This window comes from Thermobia domestica, chromosome 16 (genome assembly GCF_964235325.1).
Source record: "Thermobia domestica chromosome 16, izTheDome1.hap1.1, whole genome shotgun sequence".
NCBI classification, from domain to species: Eukaryota; Metazoa; Arthropoda; class Insecta; order Zygentoma; family Lepismatidae; genus Thermobia; species Thermobia domestica.
In genome coordinates this window covers 183,036,143-183,054,836 of record NC_137469.1, presented here as the reverse complement: position 1 = coordinate 183,054,836, position 18,694 = coordinate 183,036,143, and the positions used below count along the sequence as shown (strand labels likewise).

The window sequence follows — 18,694 nt, the reverse complement described above, 5'->3', positions numbered from 1 at the left end:
TTCTTTTTTCATTTATTTATTTAACAATATTTTATTAACTTTTTCTTATCTTTACCGTCATCGTGCCTTCTTTGTAATTAAGGTTCTCGGTAGTATAGCTGTACATCTCAATTGCCTAAATTCTAAAAAATATAAGAAATCCATTTTTTCTTCGTAAATTCAATTCATGCTGTTTTTATTATTATAGAATTTATATATATTTTTTCTTGGAGATAATATTTTTTTAAACGCGTCTCAAGAGTTCGGATTTTGTTAATTTCAGGTATGATTTTATGCACAGAAAATATGTGATTCATTTTTAAAACAGTAGTTGATGTGCTTTTAATTGGTTATTGTAAATAGACTCAGAACACACATGAAATACCCGCTAAGATATTTTAACGTTTTAACGGGGAAATATTTTAAATACTGTAAATTTTTATTCCTTTTAATATTATTTGTTCGTCAACATAACAAACCTAGGTTTGAAATATGTTTGTTTCCTCTAAACTGAAGTAGATGATTACTGAAGATATTTTCCAACCTATAAGTAGTAGAATTTATTTCCACAAATTTATGTGATGATAGAAGTTTCTGTGTATTCTAAATCGGTTCCAACATCCGGTCCCACCCCATCAATTTGTAAGAATGAAATCCAGATATTTTTAACTTACAAGTGTTGGAAAAGTGTTCAGCATACATTTCCTTCAGTTTTAAAGAAAGAAATTTCAAACTATATTAGAGAGAAATCTATATTGTCTGAATATTTCTATGAACAGAAAATATTCTCTAAGTATTTTATGTAAAGCACAGAAAGTATTTTTTAAATGTTTTCTGTGATGCACAGAAGATATTCACTAAGTATTCTTTCGTGATGCACAGAAAATATTCTCTGTATATTTTCTGTGATGTACATTTAATATTCACTAGTCATATTATACAGGAAAATATTGTCTAAACACTTTTTGTCATGTACAGAAAATATTCACTATTTTTTTCTTGTACAGAAAACATTCTCTATTATTTATGGGAAATATTTCAATATTAATATTCTCCAGAACATTAATCTTTGTTAAAAGTGAATGAAAAATCTTCAGAAATCATTTTAACTTGCCTACTCAATACATTCTAAAAATATTTAGAAAAATTTTTCTTTATCCTTGATAAATTATTTTCCGTTTTTTGTAAGCCATTTTAAAATATCGCATGCGAAATATTTTAAAAACTATTCCGTTAACATTATATAAAACGATTCCAATCGTACAGAAAAATATTGTTGGAAACATTTTTAACGGTGCATAAATTATTTCTATGTTTCTGAGTGTATTGCGAACATATTTTCAGTATTACTTGGAAAATGTTATCAAAAACATATGGAATGTATTTCCTTAAGGAAAGTAGGATACATTTTCTGAAAGAAAATGTCACGTTTTAGAAAGGTTTTAAGAATATATAATTCCTGTGTGGGTATCGGCCCACGTAAGTACACTTTTGAGACTTCAAACTATTTCCCTTGGTAAAAGTTAGCTACACTTGATGCAAAAATAAATGTTTCAACAGTACAGGTTGATATGCTTTTGTGAAGTGCCTTTGTTACTAACCACTTTGATACACAGAACAAACGTGGGTAACACTTTTATAAATGACCATTTCCAATTGATTTTTTTTCGCCCAAAGTTGCTTGCCTGAAGTAGTGCAATTCAAAATGCTTTCACACCAAAACTTAAAAGTGGTTTCTCAATACCTCTGTAAAATAAATGGTTTCCTACATTCAATTTAATAGTTTAATCTTATTTATGGCAGAAAGCAGTCTCGTGATTGGACTTGCAGCTGCATGCACTTTGCTTTTCCATTTATTTTTTGACACACAAATTTTCAACTTTGCTTTTACTTTAGCCTCGTTAGAAGCACTATCCTTAATAAATCTACTCTGCAGTAACAGACACAAATTCTCCTGTTTGTGTTGACTCTTTCATTTTGCAAGATGGGTATAAGGACCATTAGTAACACAATAAAAAACTTTAAAACCTAGAAAGAAACACCACGCCATCCTAGTTTATGGATTTTATGAACCGAATCTAGTGTTGTACACGTTTTCGAGTAAATGCAATGATTTTTAAGATAAATAATATTGGAAAAGCTCTTTTTAGTTTTTATTAAGAATAATTCCGCTTTTTGTCTTTATTCGCATTAATCGGGTGTAACGCCGAATTTCGCAAAAACTCGTGATAATATAAATGTGACTTCTGGTTTTGAAACGAAAGTTTGATGTTTCCTAAAACATAGACGCATTTTTATAACGTTTCGCACATATATCATTAGCAAAAATATTACGTCTCTACACATGGGAATTTAAACAATCTTTTTTCCGGAAAGCTTTTCCATACTCATTGCAAGTATGTGAGTCCTCTTGATGATTATGCATATGGGACCTTAAAAGACCCCTGTGCTCAAAAGCTGTCACACAAATACCAGCGGTGCGCTCCATGAATAAGCGTATTGTAGTACAATCTAGCTTTTTGAGTTACACATTTTCCTCCTTCAATACAAATAAATGACTTCTTTCCGGTATGAGTTTGCATATGGTACCTTAAATGACCCCTGTATTTAAAACCTTTGCCATGTTCAGTGCTATTACGTTATTTCACTTCTGTATGGGTAAGAAGGTGGGACTTGATGTAAGGCTTTATCGTAAAAGCTTTGGCACATTAAGCGAATTTATGATGTCTCTTAAGTACTCTTCTTGGCAAAAGCCTTGCATCACTCAGCGCACCAACGTGATCTATCTCCTCTTTGAGTAAACATGTGATACTTTTAACAATTCTTGATGCTAAAACCTTTCTCATACTCAGTGCATGGATGTAATTTCTGTCGTCTATGATTATGTGCATTGAGCTTGAAATGTCCATTGTGCTTAAGAGCATTGCCGCACTGAGCGAAGAAATGTTCTCTTTCTCCTGGATGAGCATACGGGACGTAAAAAGCTCTGCTGATAAAAGGATCAGCCACAGTCACTGCAAATGATTGACCCTCCTTGTGTATGGCTTGCGATGTGTACTTACAAGGCATGCTCTCTAGTGAATCATTTTATACGCTGAGCAAAGTTATGTGGTATTTCAGCTGCTTAATAAGCTTTTATTTTTCAATACATTCCTAATTGTGTTCTTTCCTATTACTAGGATAGGCGTGTAAGGAATATGTTCTACTAGTAGGCACCTCAAATAGAAAATTGACTGAAACTGTTTGTTTTTTAAGTTTTATCAATAAGAATATATTTTTAAACTACTTCTTCGATCAACAATTTTGCCACACTTAGTGCAAATATGATTGCTTTCAAATGTTTCTACAATTAACCATGTAAACTACATTCCAGTTTTTCAAGTAAGTCTTGCAAGAATAAATGCAGCGAGTTGGGTGTCTGCCAGTATGAAGAAACACTAGATTATTTAGAAGGTTTCGTAATAAATGCTGTACTATAATGAAACGTCCTTTCGCCTGCACTAATACGGATGTGAGATTTTAACGAGCTGTCGTACCGAACGCTTCGCCAAAGAGAGCATATGTCTATCAATGTATAAATAAATATGTTTCTTCGAAGTAGCATTATGAGTAAAAGTCTACCCATAGTAAGTGTTACGATGTGATTTTTCACTAGAATGTATAAGTGTGTCGTTCCTCTATCGTCTTTAGCAATAAATGTTTTTCTACAGTGAAACCTACAATATGATCTGTCCGAATAGATGTTAGACCTACTCTACAGTATTTGGAACCGGAGATATTTGTACAGTAAATTTTTAAAAGAAAGTATTAAAAATGTTTTTTATATTCGCACCTGCGTTTGTTAGTATACTAAAACAAAATATTGTTTGCTCTTACGTAGAAAAAGTTTTTAACAATGGGTTCGTAAAAGGACTCCCAGGGTTACAAATTATGTTTTTCCTATCCAAACAAGGAAAATTTGTATTTACATAACAGTGATTTCGCATTACTAATGTTCATGAAAATTACGTCATTAGTAACATAATAAAATAAGTGCGGGTGTAGTAAGATAAAATGTCGTCTGAAATACCCTGCATTATTGGTGACGTTCTCTTTCTTCATCGAAAGTTTGAAATAAAAAAAAAAAATATTTTCACAACTGAATAATTTTGAGAAACTTGTCGGTAAGAAGGTGGATAGTTTTGAAGGGCTACAGCCCGTTATTTCAAACCAGAATAACAAGATTGGATTTGTAGTAAAACCTTAGACATATTGTGCGCAAGTGCTTCATCTTCTCCTATATGAAAAAGACTGAGTTCCTTTATATCACTTCTCTGTTACTTTTTCGCTAAACTTAAAAGAATGGTGAATTTCACATGCATGAACAATGTGTTCCATTAAATAAGCATTTTGCTACAATTAGTCTAAGTATGTCATCAATTATATGTATGAATAAGCACGCGAACCTTTTAGTTTCTGCTTTAAGCAATCGCCTTCTAAGAATAAGCACAGGGACGTGTCTTTTCCGAATAATAGCCTTGCCGCAATAACTAACACTAAGAATGTAGACTATCAAATTACTTTTGTAATTGAAGGGCATTCCACAAAAAGGCCTAGATTTGGATTTCAGCTATATCAATGAACATCTGGATCTTTAAGCAAGTCTTGGTTGAAATTCTTTTGCTGCTTACAGTGCAACTAATGGACATTCAATTGTATAAGTATTTATAACACGTTGTACAGTGAATAACATACTGCACTAAGTAATAGCATTTCCTCTTTCACATCCATTAGTGCGCATTCGGACCCCTAAACAACCTTCCTGAACTAAGGCCTTGCCCATTATGTGTTGCAATGTGGCTTTTAATCCCATGAGTAAGCATGTGAGTCTTCAAAGGAGTTTCCGTTGAAATTCCTTTGCCACATTGCGTACAAGTAAATGGACGTACAACTGTATGAGTAATGGCATGATCCTTCAAATCATATTTTCTAGTAAACGCTTTTCACAATGAAGGGAAGCATGTGGTTTTGCGACTGTATAAGTAATAGTGTGTTTCTCTAAAGCAGACATTCTAGAAAATTTTCAGCAACACAGAATGAAGCATGTGGTCTTGCATCTATATAAGTAAGCGACATTTCAAAGTACCTTTTATATTAAAAGCCTCTCCACAATAGGTTCAAGTTGTCATAAACTCATTTGGATATTATTTTGCTGTATGCGGCTCAAGCGGTTTAATTCTTTTATTTTAAAAGGATTGTCATTTGCAAGCAGACTACGTTTCTCTGTGTGAGTTTTTCGCTCGGAGGATGCAGACGACTGGCTTAACCTTGGCCAGTGGTTCTCTAGCCAATTACAGCTCTGTCCGCTCTTACGTCATCCAGCACGAAAAACTCACGCGAACAGCGAGAACTAAACAGAATTGGCGGTAGGCAGCACTACTTGGCGCCGAAACAAGGAAGATGTAACAACTCAAGACTTTGCTGCAGAACACAATCGCATACTAATGTAATCTAACATTCGTCTATCAGTTTATATTTATTAGATAAAAGCATAGAGATGCAATTCTATTGAAAATCAAACACCTAATATCAGGTGATGTAAGTATGGTTAAAAATTAAAATTTTAAATCAATTTGTGTGTATTGGTTGTGATTTGCATGTTATACCCTCAAGCCTTGTGGTAATCAATTTATGTGCATGGTACTGAAAATAATTCTCACTTATTGTCTGTGGTGTTTATTAAATTTTGAAAACAATGACGCTGAATCTTTAGCGTGTAAGTATATTTAAAGATTGTATTTGGAATTTTTGCCTACGTGTAGTTAGCGGTGAAAGGACGTATTACTTGTAATAACTTGTTTCATCGTAAACGCTCGGGCAAAACATTCTATTTACGACTATCTAATGTAATGTTTGCTCTCTTAGGATTACTATCCTATGGAGTAAACGTTATAAAGTATGCTATCTAAACCCTGTATGAGTAAGCAAGTGACATTTCAAAGTACCTTTCTGATAAAAGCTTCTGCACACTAGGTGCACGTATGCGTTATTTTTTCTGTATGAGTAAGCAAGTGACGTTTCAAAGTATCTTTGTTACTAAAAGCCTTTCCACAATAAGTGCAGGTATGCGAGGTTTCCCCTGTATGAATGAACATATGAGTCTTTAAATCGTTTATTCTACGAAATGCAATACCACAATGAGGACATGCATGTGGATTTGCGCGTGTATGATTAATAGTGTGTTTCTTTAAATCTGACTTTGTAGAAAATGTTCTTCCACACACAGTGCAAGCATGCGGTTTCTCCTCTCTATGAGTAAGCAAGTGATATTTCAAGCTACCTTTGGTACTAAAAGCCTTTCCACAATAAGTACAGGTATGTGGTCTTTCTCCTGTATGTGTAAGCAAGTGACGATTTAAAGTACCTTTCTGACTAAAAGCCTTTCCACAATAAGTGCAGGTATGCGAGGTTTCCCCTGTATGAATGAACATATGAGTCTTTAAATCGTTTATTCTACGAAATGCAATACCACAATGAGGACATGCATGTGGTTTTGCGCGTGTATGATTAATAGTGTGTTTCTTTAAATCTGACTTTGTAGAAAATGTTCTTCCACACACAGTGCAAGCATGCGGTTTCTCCCCTCTATGAGTAAGCAAGTGATATTTCAAGCTACCTTTGGTACTAAAAGCCTTTCCACAATAAGTACAGGTATGTGGTCTTTCCCCTGTATGAGTAAGCAAGTGACGATTTAAAGTACCTTTCTGACTAAAAGCCTTGCCACAGTAAGTGCAGGTGTGAGGTCTTTCCCCTGTATGAATAAGCAAGTGACATTTCAAATCAGCTTCCTTTATAAAACCTTTTCCACAATAAGTGCAAGCATGCGGCTTCTCCCCTGTATGAGTAAGCAAGTGACATTTCAAGCTACCCTTGGTACTAAAAGCCTTTCCACAATAAGTACAGGTATGTGGTCTTTCCCCTGTATGAGTAAGCAAGTGACGTTTTAAAGTACCTTTCTGACTAAAAGCCTTGCCACAGTAAGTGCAGGTATGAGGTCTTTCCCCTGTATGAATAAGCAAATGACATTTCAAATCAGCTTTCTGAATAAAACCTTTTCCACAATAAGTGCAGGTATGCGATCTTTCTCCTGTATGAGTACGCAAGTGGTATTTCAATTTAGTTTTCGTACTAAAAGCCTTTCCACAATAGGTGCAGGTATATGGACTTTCCCCTGTATGAGAAAGCAAATGACATTTCAATTTACCTTTCTGACTAAAACCCTTTCCACAATAGGTGCAGGTATGCGATCTTTCTCCTGTATGAATAAACATGTGGTTGTTCAAATCAGTTTTAGAGGTAAACGTTTTGGAACACTGTGGGCAAATATTTGGACTTGTACTTTTATGTGTAACTTTATGAGTCTTTTTTAACACACGTTCTGTAGTACACGTCTTTCCACATATAATAGAAGTTTCTTTTGTTTTGACTGTATGTGCTCCGGTGTCATTTACAAATATAGACTCTACAGTATGCTCTGTCCCATCAATAGGATATCCGCGCAAGAAACATGTGGTATCATTTGGCACCTGAATTAATGAAGCAGACCTTTGACTATCGATTTCGACAGTCGTATGGTTTACAGAAGAATGTAATGTTAATTCGAAATTTTGGTCAAGTGTTTGCGTATTTTTGTACCCACTCCAAGCCGCGCTATGCGATCTGAAAAATGTAAAATATACTTTTACGTGTGACAGAAAAATCAACTACTGAATAGGAGAGACCGACTGGATACCATTCTTCGTAACAAAAGACGAAAAAAATGGTTACTACGATGGTAAAAAAAATTTAGACTCATTGCTGGTTAATAAATTATTTAGTAAGATAACAATTACACGCTGATATCGAAATAATAAACTGTGCCTTAATTACTAAGGTGATCAGGGGAAATTAACTATGAAAGGAAACAAAGCTATCGCTGTGAGATTATTAGTTGGATACGTGCGGTAAAAGTACATTTTCGCTTTATCAACATGTCACTCTTACGTAAGAGTATCTCAACTTCAGTAATGATAGAATGAATGCATATGAGGATTTTCATTCTATCGTTATTACCCTAATTTCTGATGTAATTAAATGGCGTGAGAGTTTCCTTTCCTTGACCGATTACAATTTGTTACATAAACCTTTCTAGCAGCTGACTGCCTTTAGTTTCCAAACTCTTTGAACTAAGAACGTAGAAGATATTTCACCGTACCACTGGTTACAAAGCTAAAATTTGCAAGTACGATACTACCCATCAGATAACAGGCTTCATTAAGGAGATGCTGATGTTAATTTTTAACGACGACGCTATTTCTGAAAACGTACTGATCGGCAAATATTTCACGAACATAAAGACATTCATCCTCGTAATGAAACCACCACGAGTAATCATGCATCTATTTTTGAGAAAACTGATATAGATGTTGCCTGTTGTTCCTCTTCAGAAGATAGTGGAGCCTGTCCAAGACAGCTAATCACTGGATCTTGTGCTGTTTTCAATGAGCACCATCTCGTTCTTTGCCGCGTTCTGATCATGTTTGTCGGGAAACTTGAGGTCCCAGTTATTAACACCTTTTGATCTCCGAATGAGAGAGCAAAATTTCAATAAATCTTGGAAGGTGTAAATCTAGAAATTCCTGTTACTTCCCAAAGAATCTGACAATTGCAACTGACATTTGACGCCTGCGTCATGAATTGACCAGTGCTCAAGTGTCATGTCCACTTTTAAAAAATTAACGGAGGTCCTGCTGAGTAACTGATCCGGAAGAAGGCTATAGTTGTAACGGACACAATTATATTATTTTTGAATTAACGATACTCTTTGATGAGTTTGTCTATTTTCGTTCCATTACTGGTCCTAGTTTTACGTGAATCATAGAGTATTAATCACATTGCAGAACTCCTCTTCTGATAATAAGCTTGGACTATTGCAAAATCCTTTAATCTTACATGAGCAAAAACTTTTCAACCTTAATGAATTTAGGTTCCAATCGTTCCAATCCAAAAGCCAAAAGTCGTACTACAAGCGACACATACATTCAGGCAAGAATTGTGTCTAAGCAATTTAAAATGAATGAAATCTTAACTTTACGTTCCACTGTTATGCCGGCTAGGCTAAAGGAGATGCTGATTATGACAAATGAATGAAATATTGGAGGAAACGGACGAACCCTGAGAAAGCCCATGAACACGGTGTTGTCCAACTCAATGTGCACTTGGCAGGAGCTGGGATCGAACTCGGGACCCCACGTACCAGAGGTGAATGCTCTACTACTCAGTCACCGGCCCCCTCTAAGCAAATTGAGGGCTAATGATCTAGCCCGATATGTGTTACTATTATAGCCCTTTCTCCACAAAATTTTAGTGTCAATTAGCTCTCTGCGATCTACTACTGACAATTTTATTCACCTCAAGGGTATTTTTTATAAAGGCCTACTTCCGCTTTACGTGAGAAAGAAGTATGATGCACGAAAGACAGGACACATAGCGCAGAAATCAATTTAGTTCAGATTGCAATGCGATAGCACTCCCTTATAAGAATTCCTACACTTAACAGGCTTTTTCCTTAGGGCATCGACCTCCGTGTTACAATATTTGCATTAACTCTCAAAACAGTTACGAAGTATATTCCGGCTCTTAAGTCCCGCAAGGATTACGTTGAAGATATTGTCACTTCTAACTGTTTCAGATATCTTCGCTAATCGCAGGACGGCTTGAGCTTAAATAATTTTGCTTGCTAATCGTATCATGCATGTCTTTTTTAAATAAATAATCTTTACTTCCTCAAAAAGTTTCCCAGTTTAACCAGACAATTTACTTGATGACCCTAGCAACTTGTATGCTAATATGGCCAGAATTCAGGGTATAATAATTCATCATAACTTATCGTAAACACTTAATAAACTCTTCGCCATAAATGTACTTGTAGTAATTTCATATCATCATGGAAGGGTTCAAAGTGTAATATTTTTGAATCGATGCAAATTATACTACGGTTCTATTGCTCAATCATTTGAACTTTCATTGCAGATGGAAGAACTTCAAACAACGTATCAGAATTTTAAAAGCTACTGAGATATTTCGTACTATTTCTGGTCCTATGATTTCTCTTTAAGTAAAAAAAAAAAAAAAAAGAGCTTGATGTTATTTATTTTACAAACTTTTAATAAATTATAGTTTATTATGTCTCTATCCCTGAAGCTCCACTCTGCGTAGTAACCATTTTCGACAAGCTGCATGGATATATGTCATGTTTATGAACTATACGTCAGATGTCGGAATTCCGTTATGAGCCTCAACGCAGGTAAATTTTCGTAGCCGTCTGCATGCTTGACATATGTTTGAACTTCTCCAATATGAACGATGAAGCCACAGAAATAATGGTCGATTACCATCATACGCAATCCAGCAATAAAGTAACAAGGAATGTATTGAAATATTAAGAAAATTAGTCTAACTTTATTCTGTTGTATACGAACGGCACCAGGAAGAAGCATCTTGTTGGCTATTCTTTCGGCATGCGGAAAGAAACCACGAAATTTGGCATGTACCTGTGTTTGGTATTTCCTACCGAAATAACCGAAAATAACTTTGCTCACGAACACTCGCTTTAGCTAACACCATGTCATGTGCTTATCAGAATTGACCCGTAGAGCGTTAATAAAAGTGTGGAAATATTTTGGGAATATACATTCTCCTAGATATCATTTTGTTTAAATGAAATCAGCTACAGCAATATAACTATGCTTTTGTTGGCTTCTGGTTGCTGCAGTTTAAGAATGATACATAGAGAGACGTTGCGCTAGTACAGCCCCTTCCCCCACGTCTCGGTAATTATTTTTATTGGGTGTGGTCTTCTGACTATCTGAATGGAACCCGATAAATGAAAATAAATTCGTTTTTGTTAAACATGTTAACATAATTGGCAATCACCCTTCTATACTAATTTTAAAGCTTCTGGAGCACCGGTGCATCAAACATTTCCCTCTCGCATCCAAATTTTGTAAGTTAGTCAAACATTTACTTTAAAGCTATGTGTCATATACATGCATATATATATATATATATATATATATATATATATATATATATATATATATATATATATATATCTGAGTATACGAAAAATTTAGAAATCATTCACGACCATTTAATACTATTATACATATCTTGATAAACTTTTTCAATATTCATATCTCATAATTTGTTCTTGCGATTAAAATGCATCCGTTTTTCTGAGGTGTATTTTAGAGAATTCCTCTTACATGCTTGATTCATATTGCTAATTAATTAGTTATATTCTTATTTTTTCTTTTTTTCATTGTCTTACTTTATAAAGATCACTCCACGTGTTTTATGCAAACGTTATTTTGTATTTTATTCTGAAATTATTTTGCATTAATGCGTTTTAGAAAACTTGTTCTGATATATTACAATTGTTAGCGATTGCTGGCCAAGGCAAGAAGTAACGTGAAGTTAAAGCTTTCCTTAAACTCCAATCAATCAACCAATTCAAAAATGGAATTATTCAAGCACACAATCCATAAATAAAAAAAGTGGCAACTACAGTAGTATGACACGTTATACCTACAGTTGATCATATCATATACTGTTTCCAATTGCAGGTCATACCGAAAATATATTATTGTTAACCCTTCAGGACTCAGGTGGCGAGAGAGACACACAGGTGTGTCACTTTTTAATCCGCTGTTGTGTTGACATTAATTAATATATCAGGATAATTTTTTTCCATTTATGGTTGGACAGTTTACTATATTAGTTTTTTTTTCTTCTGAGTGTCGAGTTTCCTTCTAGAATTTCACCTCACGTTCATAAATTTGTGAATTTTCGAATTTTATTTTACCTTTGCCGTAAATAACGCACAATAGAAACTTTCAATAGGATAATTAGGGATAATTACACAAAAAAATAGTTACACTCCCTTCTAAACCACATCACTCGGGTAAATTGTTTTTGAGCAGTAAGTGACTAACTGAAAATGTAGGAAAACGCCGAAAATGATATGAGTCCGAAAGGGTTAACTTAATTACACTAGTGCACAGAGGGCAAGGAACTTCGAAACCTTGGCGTAAAAAGGAAGTCGTGTTTTAATTTTTATGGAACTTGGTATGCATAAGTATAGAAGGTTGCTCGGTACATATTTGATACTAAAAGGGGAAATGGGAACAAAAATTCAAATATATATATATATATATATATATATATGTGTGTGTGTGTGTGTGTGTGTACATGTTTGTGTGTGTGTGTAATAAGAGTATAGATATTTAAGAACAACCGGATGTGAAACTAGCAACAAGTGAAATCATACTTGCAATACACTATTATGCTTTGAAACGTCACAAACTATCGCAGCTACTTGCTATACACTATTATGCTATGAAACGTCACAAACTATCGCAACTACTTGCTATACACTATTATGCTACGAAACGTCACAAACTATCGCAGATACTTGCTATACACTATTATGCTACGAAACGTCACAAACTATCGCAGCCACTTTTTTCTACGACCTATTTCACTTAACAGTTTGTGTTTTCTGTGCTGATTGTCTTCGTATTTCGGGTTACTCACTTGTTTCCCAGCCTGATACTTTTTAGAATATGTTGCCTGATTTCCCGTGCTCCTTGTTTTACATTCTCATTTCACATCGTAGAATTCACATTGCTCATCACTGTATTAACTTCAAGGTTCAATGAAAAGGAAAGTGGAAAAATATATACATAGGTAATTATATGGCTGTTTATTCAGAATCAAACTCAATCCTTGTTGCACGCAGGTGTGGCTTCAGGACAGAAAAGACTTCCCGACGGTGCTTTCTTCTGTTTCGTTGAGACATGGCCTATCGGAAGGTCGAAGTTAGGGGATCAGGTGTCACAAACAGTCGGAACAAAGCATTTTCCATTGCCTTTTCTTTGGGGCACTTACGTGAGTAATGCTCTCGGTACTGCTGATGTACTACCGTACCTCTTCGAACATTTGTCCTATTGGAAGCAAAGCATGGACGCTGATAGACTGGCCATGAGGGAGAATCTTCTGAACTGATTATGGCAAGTAGAATAACGAGTAATTTGCAACAATTCCGGGATATCATTTGCACAGTTTTTAAATCTGTCTCCCTTGATATCCAGTCCTGAACATAATGCTTGTAGTAACACAATGCACTTTTCGATGAATTTCGTGTGGAGTCCTATTATCGTAGCTACTGTTTCCGCATTGTGAAAAAACCTTTCAGCCATGTTGCGTTTTTTTCGTGTGCCACTGCCGCCCGGCTTTGGCTAATGAAGTATCAGATCTAACTTAAGTTTTCAATTTCTTTTGTATGCCTGACTTCCTTTCCTTCTCGCTTTTCTGATCTTCTTTCCCAATTTGACATTTTTTATATCTAGTCGTCAGGCCACATGAATAAGCCACTCCAGAAACGTAATAAATACATATAATGTAAAAAGACTAAATCAGAAGGAGTCGGGATTTTTAGGCTTGCTGATGGAGGTCTTCTAACTGTCCATATCTTTAGGTTTTGTACCGCTTAAATAACAAGTTTGTGTAGACTTTTGCGTGGTCATACCGTTGCTGATTTGCCGCCTAGCATCGTCAAATGGAACCTGTGTTGGACTTGAAACGAAATATATTCAAGTCACTCTTACCTGAATCGTACGACGTTGCAGTGTCTCTTTTAGATTGTGTCCAGAACTTACTAATCTTGTTCGGTGCAGTTGAACTTGCTAGATTTCTTACAGTACTTTTGACTTGTTAAGTTCTGTTTGTTCTCTGCACTTTATCGCGGTTGCGTAAACATGAGTGTTTTCACTCTTGGCTGACTGAATTGCTGTCTTTCTTCTCTTTAATCTTTCACTGCTTTCTACTAAGTCTGCTTTAGGAGTCTGACTTTTGCCGAGGTGGATGGCAATGGTTTACTGTCACCCACATTAATATCAGTACTCAGCCAGTTCGCATAATTTCTCTCTACCTTATCGTACTCGAGATTGCATTTGTCGAGGTTATGGAACATCGGATAGGAAAAGATGACTACTGCTGTTTGCACATCACTACATAACATCCCTCTACCTAATATTTAATCTTCCACGAAGCTCAGAAGCTGTTGCTTCTTGGCTTCTGTGTTCTCTTCTGCATTCCTCAGAAAGTCAAATAGCTTTCCATTAATTATTTTATGTGGTGTTGGTTTGGAAAGAGATGATACTAGGTATTAATATGGTGTATTTTGGTTACAAAATTACACACACCATCCACAGAAAATATGCGCTTACAATCTAAACAGGCAAAAATGGTTAATTGCTTCTGAAACATAAATAATTCAAGTATCACACTGCGAAAATCCCCATCTTCTATCCACTTTTCCTGGATTAAAAACCTACAAAACCATAAAAAAAATGTATTTTTCTTTGTGACTGACAACCTACTTCTTCGTAAGCATCCATATAATCGACAAATTACATGTCAAAACTAGATACTGTATGTATCATTCAATTAAAATATAAACATATAGATAAATAATAGTTACTTATCGGTGGATATGATGCTAATGTTCGTAAAAATATCGCGAAATTAACATTTTCTAACATAGAAAATACATAGAACGTTTACAAAGTTTTGTTTTGTCTTTCACTCCTGTTCAAAACAGTGAACATATGTCAGTAAGTAAAACTGACAGCTGTATATGATTGGGAACTTCCTGAATGATGCACGTTAGGTGATAGACCTTTTGACCAACTTTCATTTTTGAGGTTTTCGTCATGTTTTCGGGGTTCTTGGCCTACTATGCAGTGCCAGCGGAACTTCAATGTGAAAAACATGCATATTAGACCTTTCTTTCGGATAAACCTAGTATATAGATCAGTGTCTGGAAAAATAAAAAAATATTAAGTTTTATATTGTATGTTAATACTTTACAAAGAAATGCTATATATATATATATATATATATATATATATATAATATTTTTCAGGACTTTCAAATGTGATATATTACGAAATTACCTTTGACTATAAGGTTCCCCTTTTCCATCTTCGATTCTCTCAAATGGCGATGAATCAGTTGATTTTACAGATGAGGCAAACCTATCAATTTTTAACTCGTCAACGAAATCGGTTAAATATGTGTTATCATCATTGGTTTCTAGCTCAGGCTTCACTACGAGTAGTAATCCCGAAGATGGAGATGCAACGTTCTGATGTGTTATCGGACTCTCATTTTGGACTACTGTCAGCTTGGCTTCTTTGTCATCCGTGAATTGCACACAATTTTCATCAACTGGATTTCCATTAAAACGTTTGCTTTTTTCAGCCACGTGCACAATTTCCGATAGCAGAGAAATTAATTCACATGTAAGTTTATGTTCATCTTCCATCGTGACAATTCCAACATCTACTTGCTAACAATCACCTAAAGGACATGAACTAATTAGAAGGTGATTGTGAATTAAACGGTGTTTCCAGGTAAAAGTTACTCGTTTTCTGCAAAAATAATACAGAAAATATTTATCAAAGAGACTGGAAAGATAAAAAAAAAAATAATAATAATAATAACGACAACGACAAAAGAAAAATTTTATCTCAACTGCCAAACCACATCAAATTTGCATTAGTACTTAAGAATGAATGTGTAGTAGTAATAGAGGTATATTCACGCGCAATGCATCTAAGTGCGTAGTAGTTTGAGTACGAATAACGCAGACAACAAATCTATGTACATCTCAGAAGACTTGTAATATATATAGAAAATTCCCACACTCTTCTTTACTTTCTGCAGGTTTGTACTCCTTTCGCGTATTATATTCTCCTTTAGATCTCACTATCTTTATTCTACCATTTTTCGTGGTAATTCGCGTTAACAGATACAATACTGATCTTGTATGGTCAATGTACAAGTTCGTGTGCAATCACGCCTGAAACGAATAATGTGTAGATACTGAAAGACGGTATTAGTTTTACTGCAGAATCCTTTTTGTTATTAGAAAAATAACACACGGATTTGTTCAGCTGATAGTATCTTAAGAACATAACTGTAATTTAGAAGTTATAAAAATGTTACACTTCTCCCTGAAACGAAAATGTTAATAGATAGATAGATAGATAGATTAATAGATCGCTAAATCAATACTGAAATCAAAAGCTGCAGTTGATTTCTATCACTTCTGGTTTTAATAGATAATAAAGGATACAGAAAATGTATTCCTGGAACGTTTATTTCATTAAAAAAAAATTACGATATCTGTTGAATTTTTCTTCTACAGTGATGAACAAAAGTTAGTAATGGTTGGTTTGTATCACTTAAACATTTTGAATACTGCCTCCGTACCAAAACTTCTATGTTCTAACTTTTAACCCTTTGCGTCCTTTGTAAATGTGATGATACAAGTACTCCTTGAGATTTATTTCGTCTCTTTGACGGATGGACACACAGATAAGGTAAATGAGTAGTTTCCCTAAACAAATCTACTGAACAAGATTTGTTCATAATTATAGTACTTTTGTGAACAGAATAAAAGTTAGGCCCAGTATCTGTAATGAACACTCAAAATAAAATCTATATGGGGAAAGTTATACCTCTTCATAAGGACATACGTTTTTCCAGAGGATAAACACTGGCATCTCCCGTTAATGTACATAGTAGAAAAAGTAAAAGTTTTAACAAATTTTAAATAACAATTTTGTCAAACCTATAAAACAGAAAAAAAAAGTGCTACGGTTATTGGTTTCCTTAGTGCTTGCGAAATCTTGGGATAGAAACGGTGATCAGTTAACTACATTCCGAACTGTGCCTTGTCCTGAAGAAAGAAAAGAATCATAATATCAGAAACTGTAAACTGAGATCAGCGGAAAACTACAAAAATAAAAAAATACAAGCATAAAGTGGGATTCAAATACGGTTTAAAAGTTTTGAAAAATGAAATCTTTGAGTTTTAAGTCCGACGGTTATGCCGGTTAGGCTAAAGGAGACGGTGATGATGAGTAATGAATGAAATGGTGGAATGAAGAAAGTGGGAGGAAACGGGAGAACCCTGAAAAGAACCATGCACACGCTGTTTGTCCACCACAAATTTCACTTGGCGGGGGACTGGGTTCGAACCCGGGACCTCAAGTACCAGAGGTGAACGCTCTACCACTGAGCCACCGCGGCCCCGGTCAAAAGTTTTGAATAACAAGTGGAGAAAAAAGCTTAACATATACAGTTACCAAAACAAATGTACATCTATATTTCAGTTATACTGATAGCTAAGAAACACCTTAAGACACTAATCATTAGAACCTTAAGCTTATTTGGTTTGTCTTTGTTTAAAAATGGTGTACGTTTCTTCTTTAACTACAAGAGGGACCCGCGGTAGCTCAGTGCTAGAGTTCACCTCTGGTGCCTGGGGTCTTTGGTTCCATCGCGCCAAGTTAACTTTATGGTGGACAAATACCGTGTGTCCTTGGGCTTTCCCGGGTCCTTCCATTTCGTTTCACTTCCTTCATTCCACTATTTCATTTATTCCACATCATCACCGTCTTGTTTAGCCTAGCCGGCATAAGCATGGGACGTCAAACTTCAAGATTTAATTTCATTTAACTACAAGAATGATCTCTGCATTTGCTAATGTACTATCTTGTTTTGAAACTAACATGTCATTAAACAATAAAAAAGGAGCTGAATATTTTAAACAGTATACATCAAGGAGTGAAGGAAGTGCTTCGATACTACGAGGTACTCTCTGAATCTGTTGTTGCCAACTGACAAGTTTAAGAGACTTGGAAAAAGATCACGTACGCAATTATACTTTGGAGAACTGTATAAGAGAGCACAGAGAGAGGACCAAGAAAGTAATTGCTCCACTTTCGTTGTTCAAATAACGATTAATAACACTCACAGCTTCACATATACAAGAAAAAGAATGTTTCCAAACACAAGTTGCACATTCCATAAACTAACAATCGTTTTACACACTTCGTAAGCTACGGGGAGAAATAAACGACGAGTTATTAAGAACAAAAGACAAGCGAGAGCAGTAGCAAAGAGGAGAGGCTTCGAAAGTGCACGTCGGCGATTTTGCTGAAATTTTGCATATACATAATAAACCACAAGAAAGTATTTAATCTGAAACGGTTCACGGTAACACCTAATAGAATTAAAGATATAGGGAGTTATCTGATTGCCTGAATTAAGACCTCAATGACTTATTACGCTGCAATCGAGTTTTTCTTCATCGTATGCATGGCGAAGTCAGAAGAACAAGCGCTTAGTACTCATTAGATCGATGGTTCGCGTTGAACCCGGGGTAATTCTTTAGTGTGTTTAAGACTCTCCTGAATATAAACAAATCACGCATGGTACCTACCCTCCATTTCAATTCAGGCAAAGCAGGTAGCATCACCATCTCAGATCTCGTTGAAACATTTTTTATAGCACCTAAACATGTTTTTAAGGGATCCATATTTTTGTTTTGTCAAAAAATTCCTGCCAAGTAAAGGACCATCAAAGATGAGGAGTACAATTTATGAATTGTAGAAGATATGGATAATGGTCAAATTTGGAAACCCACCACTCAGCTATGGAGACAGGCAGAGGTATAATTCTTGTTGTTGTATGTACATAGGATAATAAACAAACTATATTTTATTATAGTTTGATTTGCGCATGCATATCTTTTTGTACATAAATTAACGAATAAACGTCA

General features: G+C 35.1%; 1 protein-coding gene across 5 annotated transcripts in view; it reads right to left on the bottom strand.

The window, feature by feature from the left end:
* The window catches only part of LOC145673539 (uncharacterized), a 354,006-nt gene that overhangs the window by 15,784 nt on the left and 319,528 nt on the right, over positions 1-18,694 (bottom strand). For 3 of the 5 annotated variants that reach the window (XM_081743339.1, XM_081743340.1, XM_081743338.1), the window contains exons 2-3: positions 15,018-15,494; positions 1,409-7,677 (exon numbers count right to left, since the gene is read on the bottom strand). In XM_081743339.1, the coding sequence (XP_081599465.1) occupies positions 5,988-7,677; positions 15,018-15,388 (2,061 nt within the window). In that variant the 5' untranslated portion in view covers positions 15,389-15,494 and the 3' untranslated portion in view covers positions 1,409-5,987. Of the gene's footprint in view, positions 1-1,408; positions 7,678-15,017; positions 15,495-15,518; positions 16,808-18,694 lie in introns of those variants that run through there. The other 2 variants (XM_081743337.1, XR_014128781.1) reach the window with 2 other exon arrangements.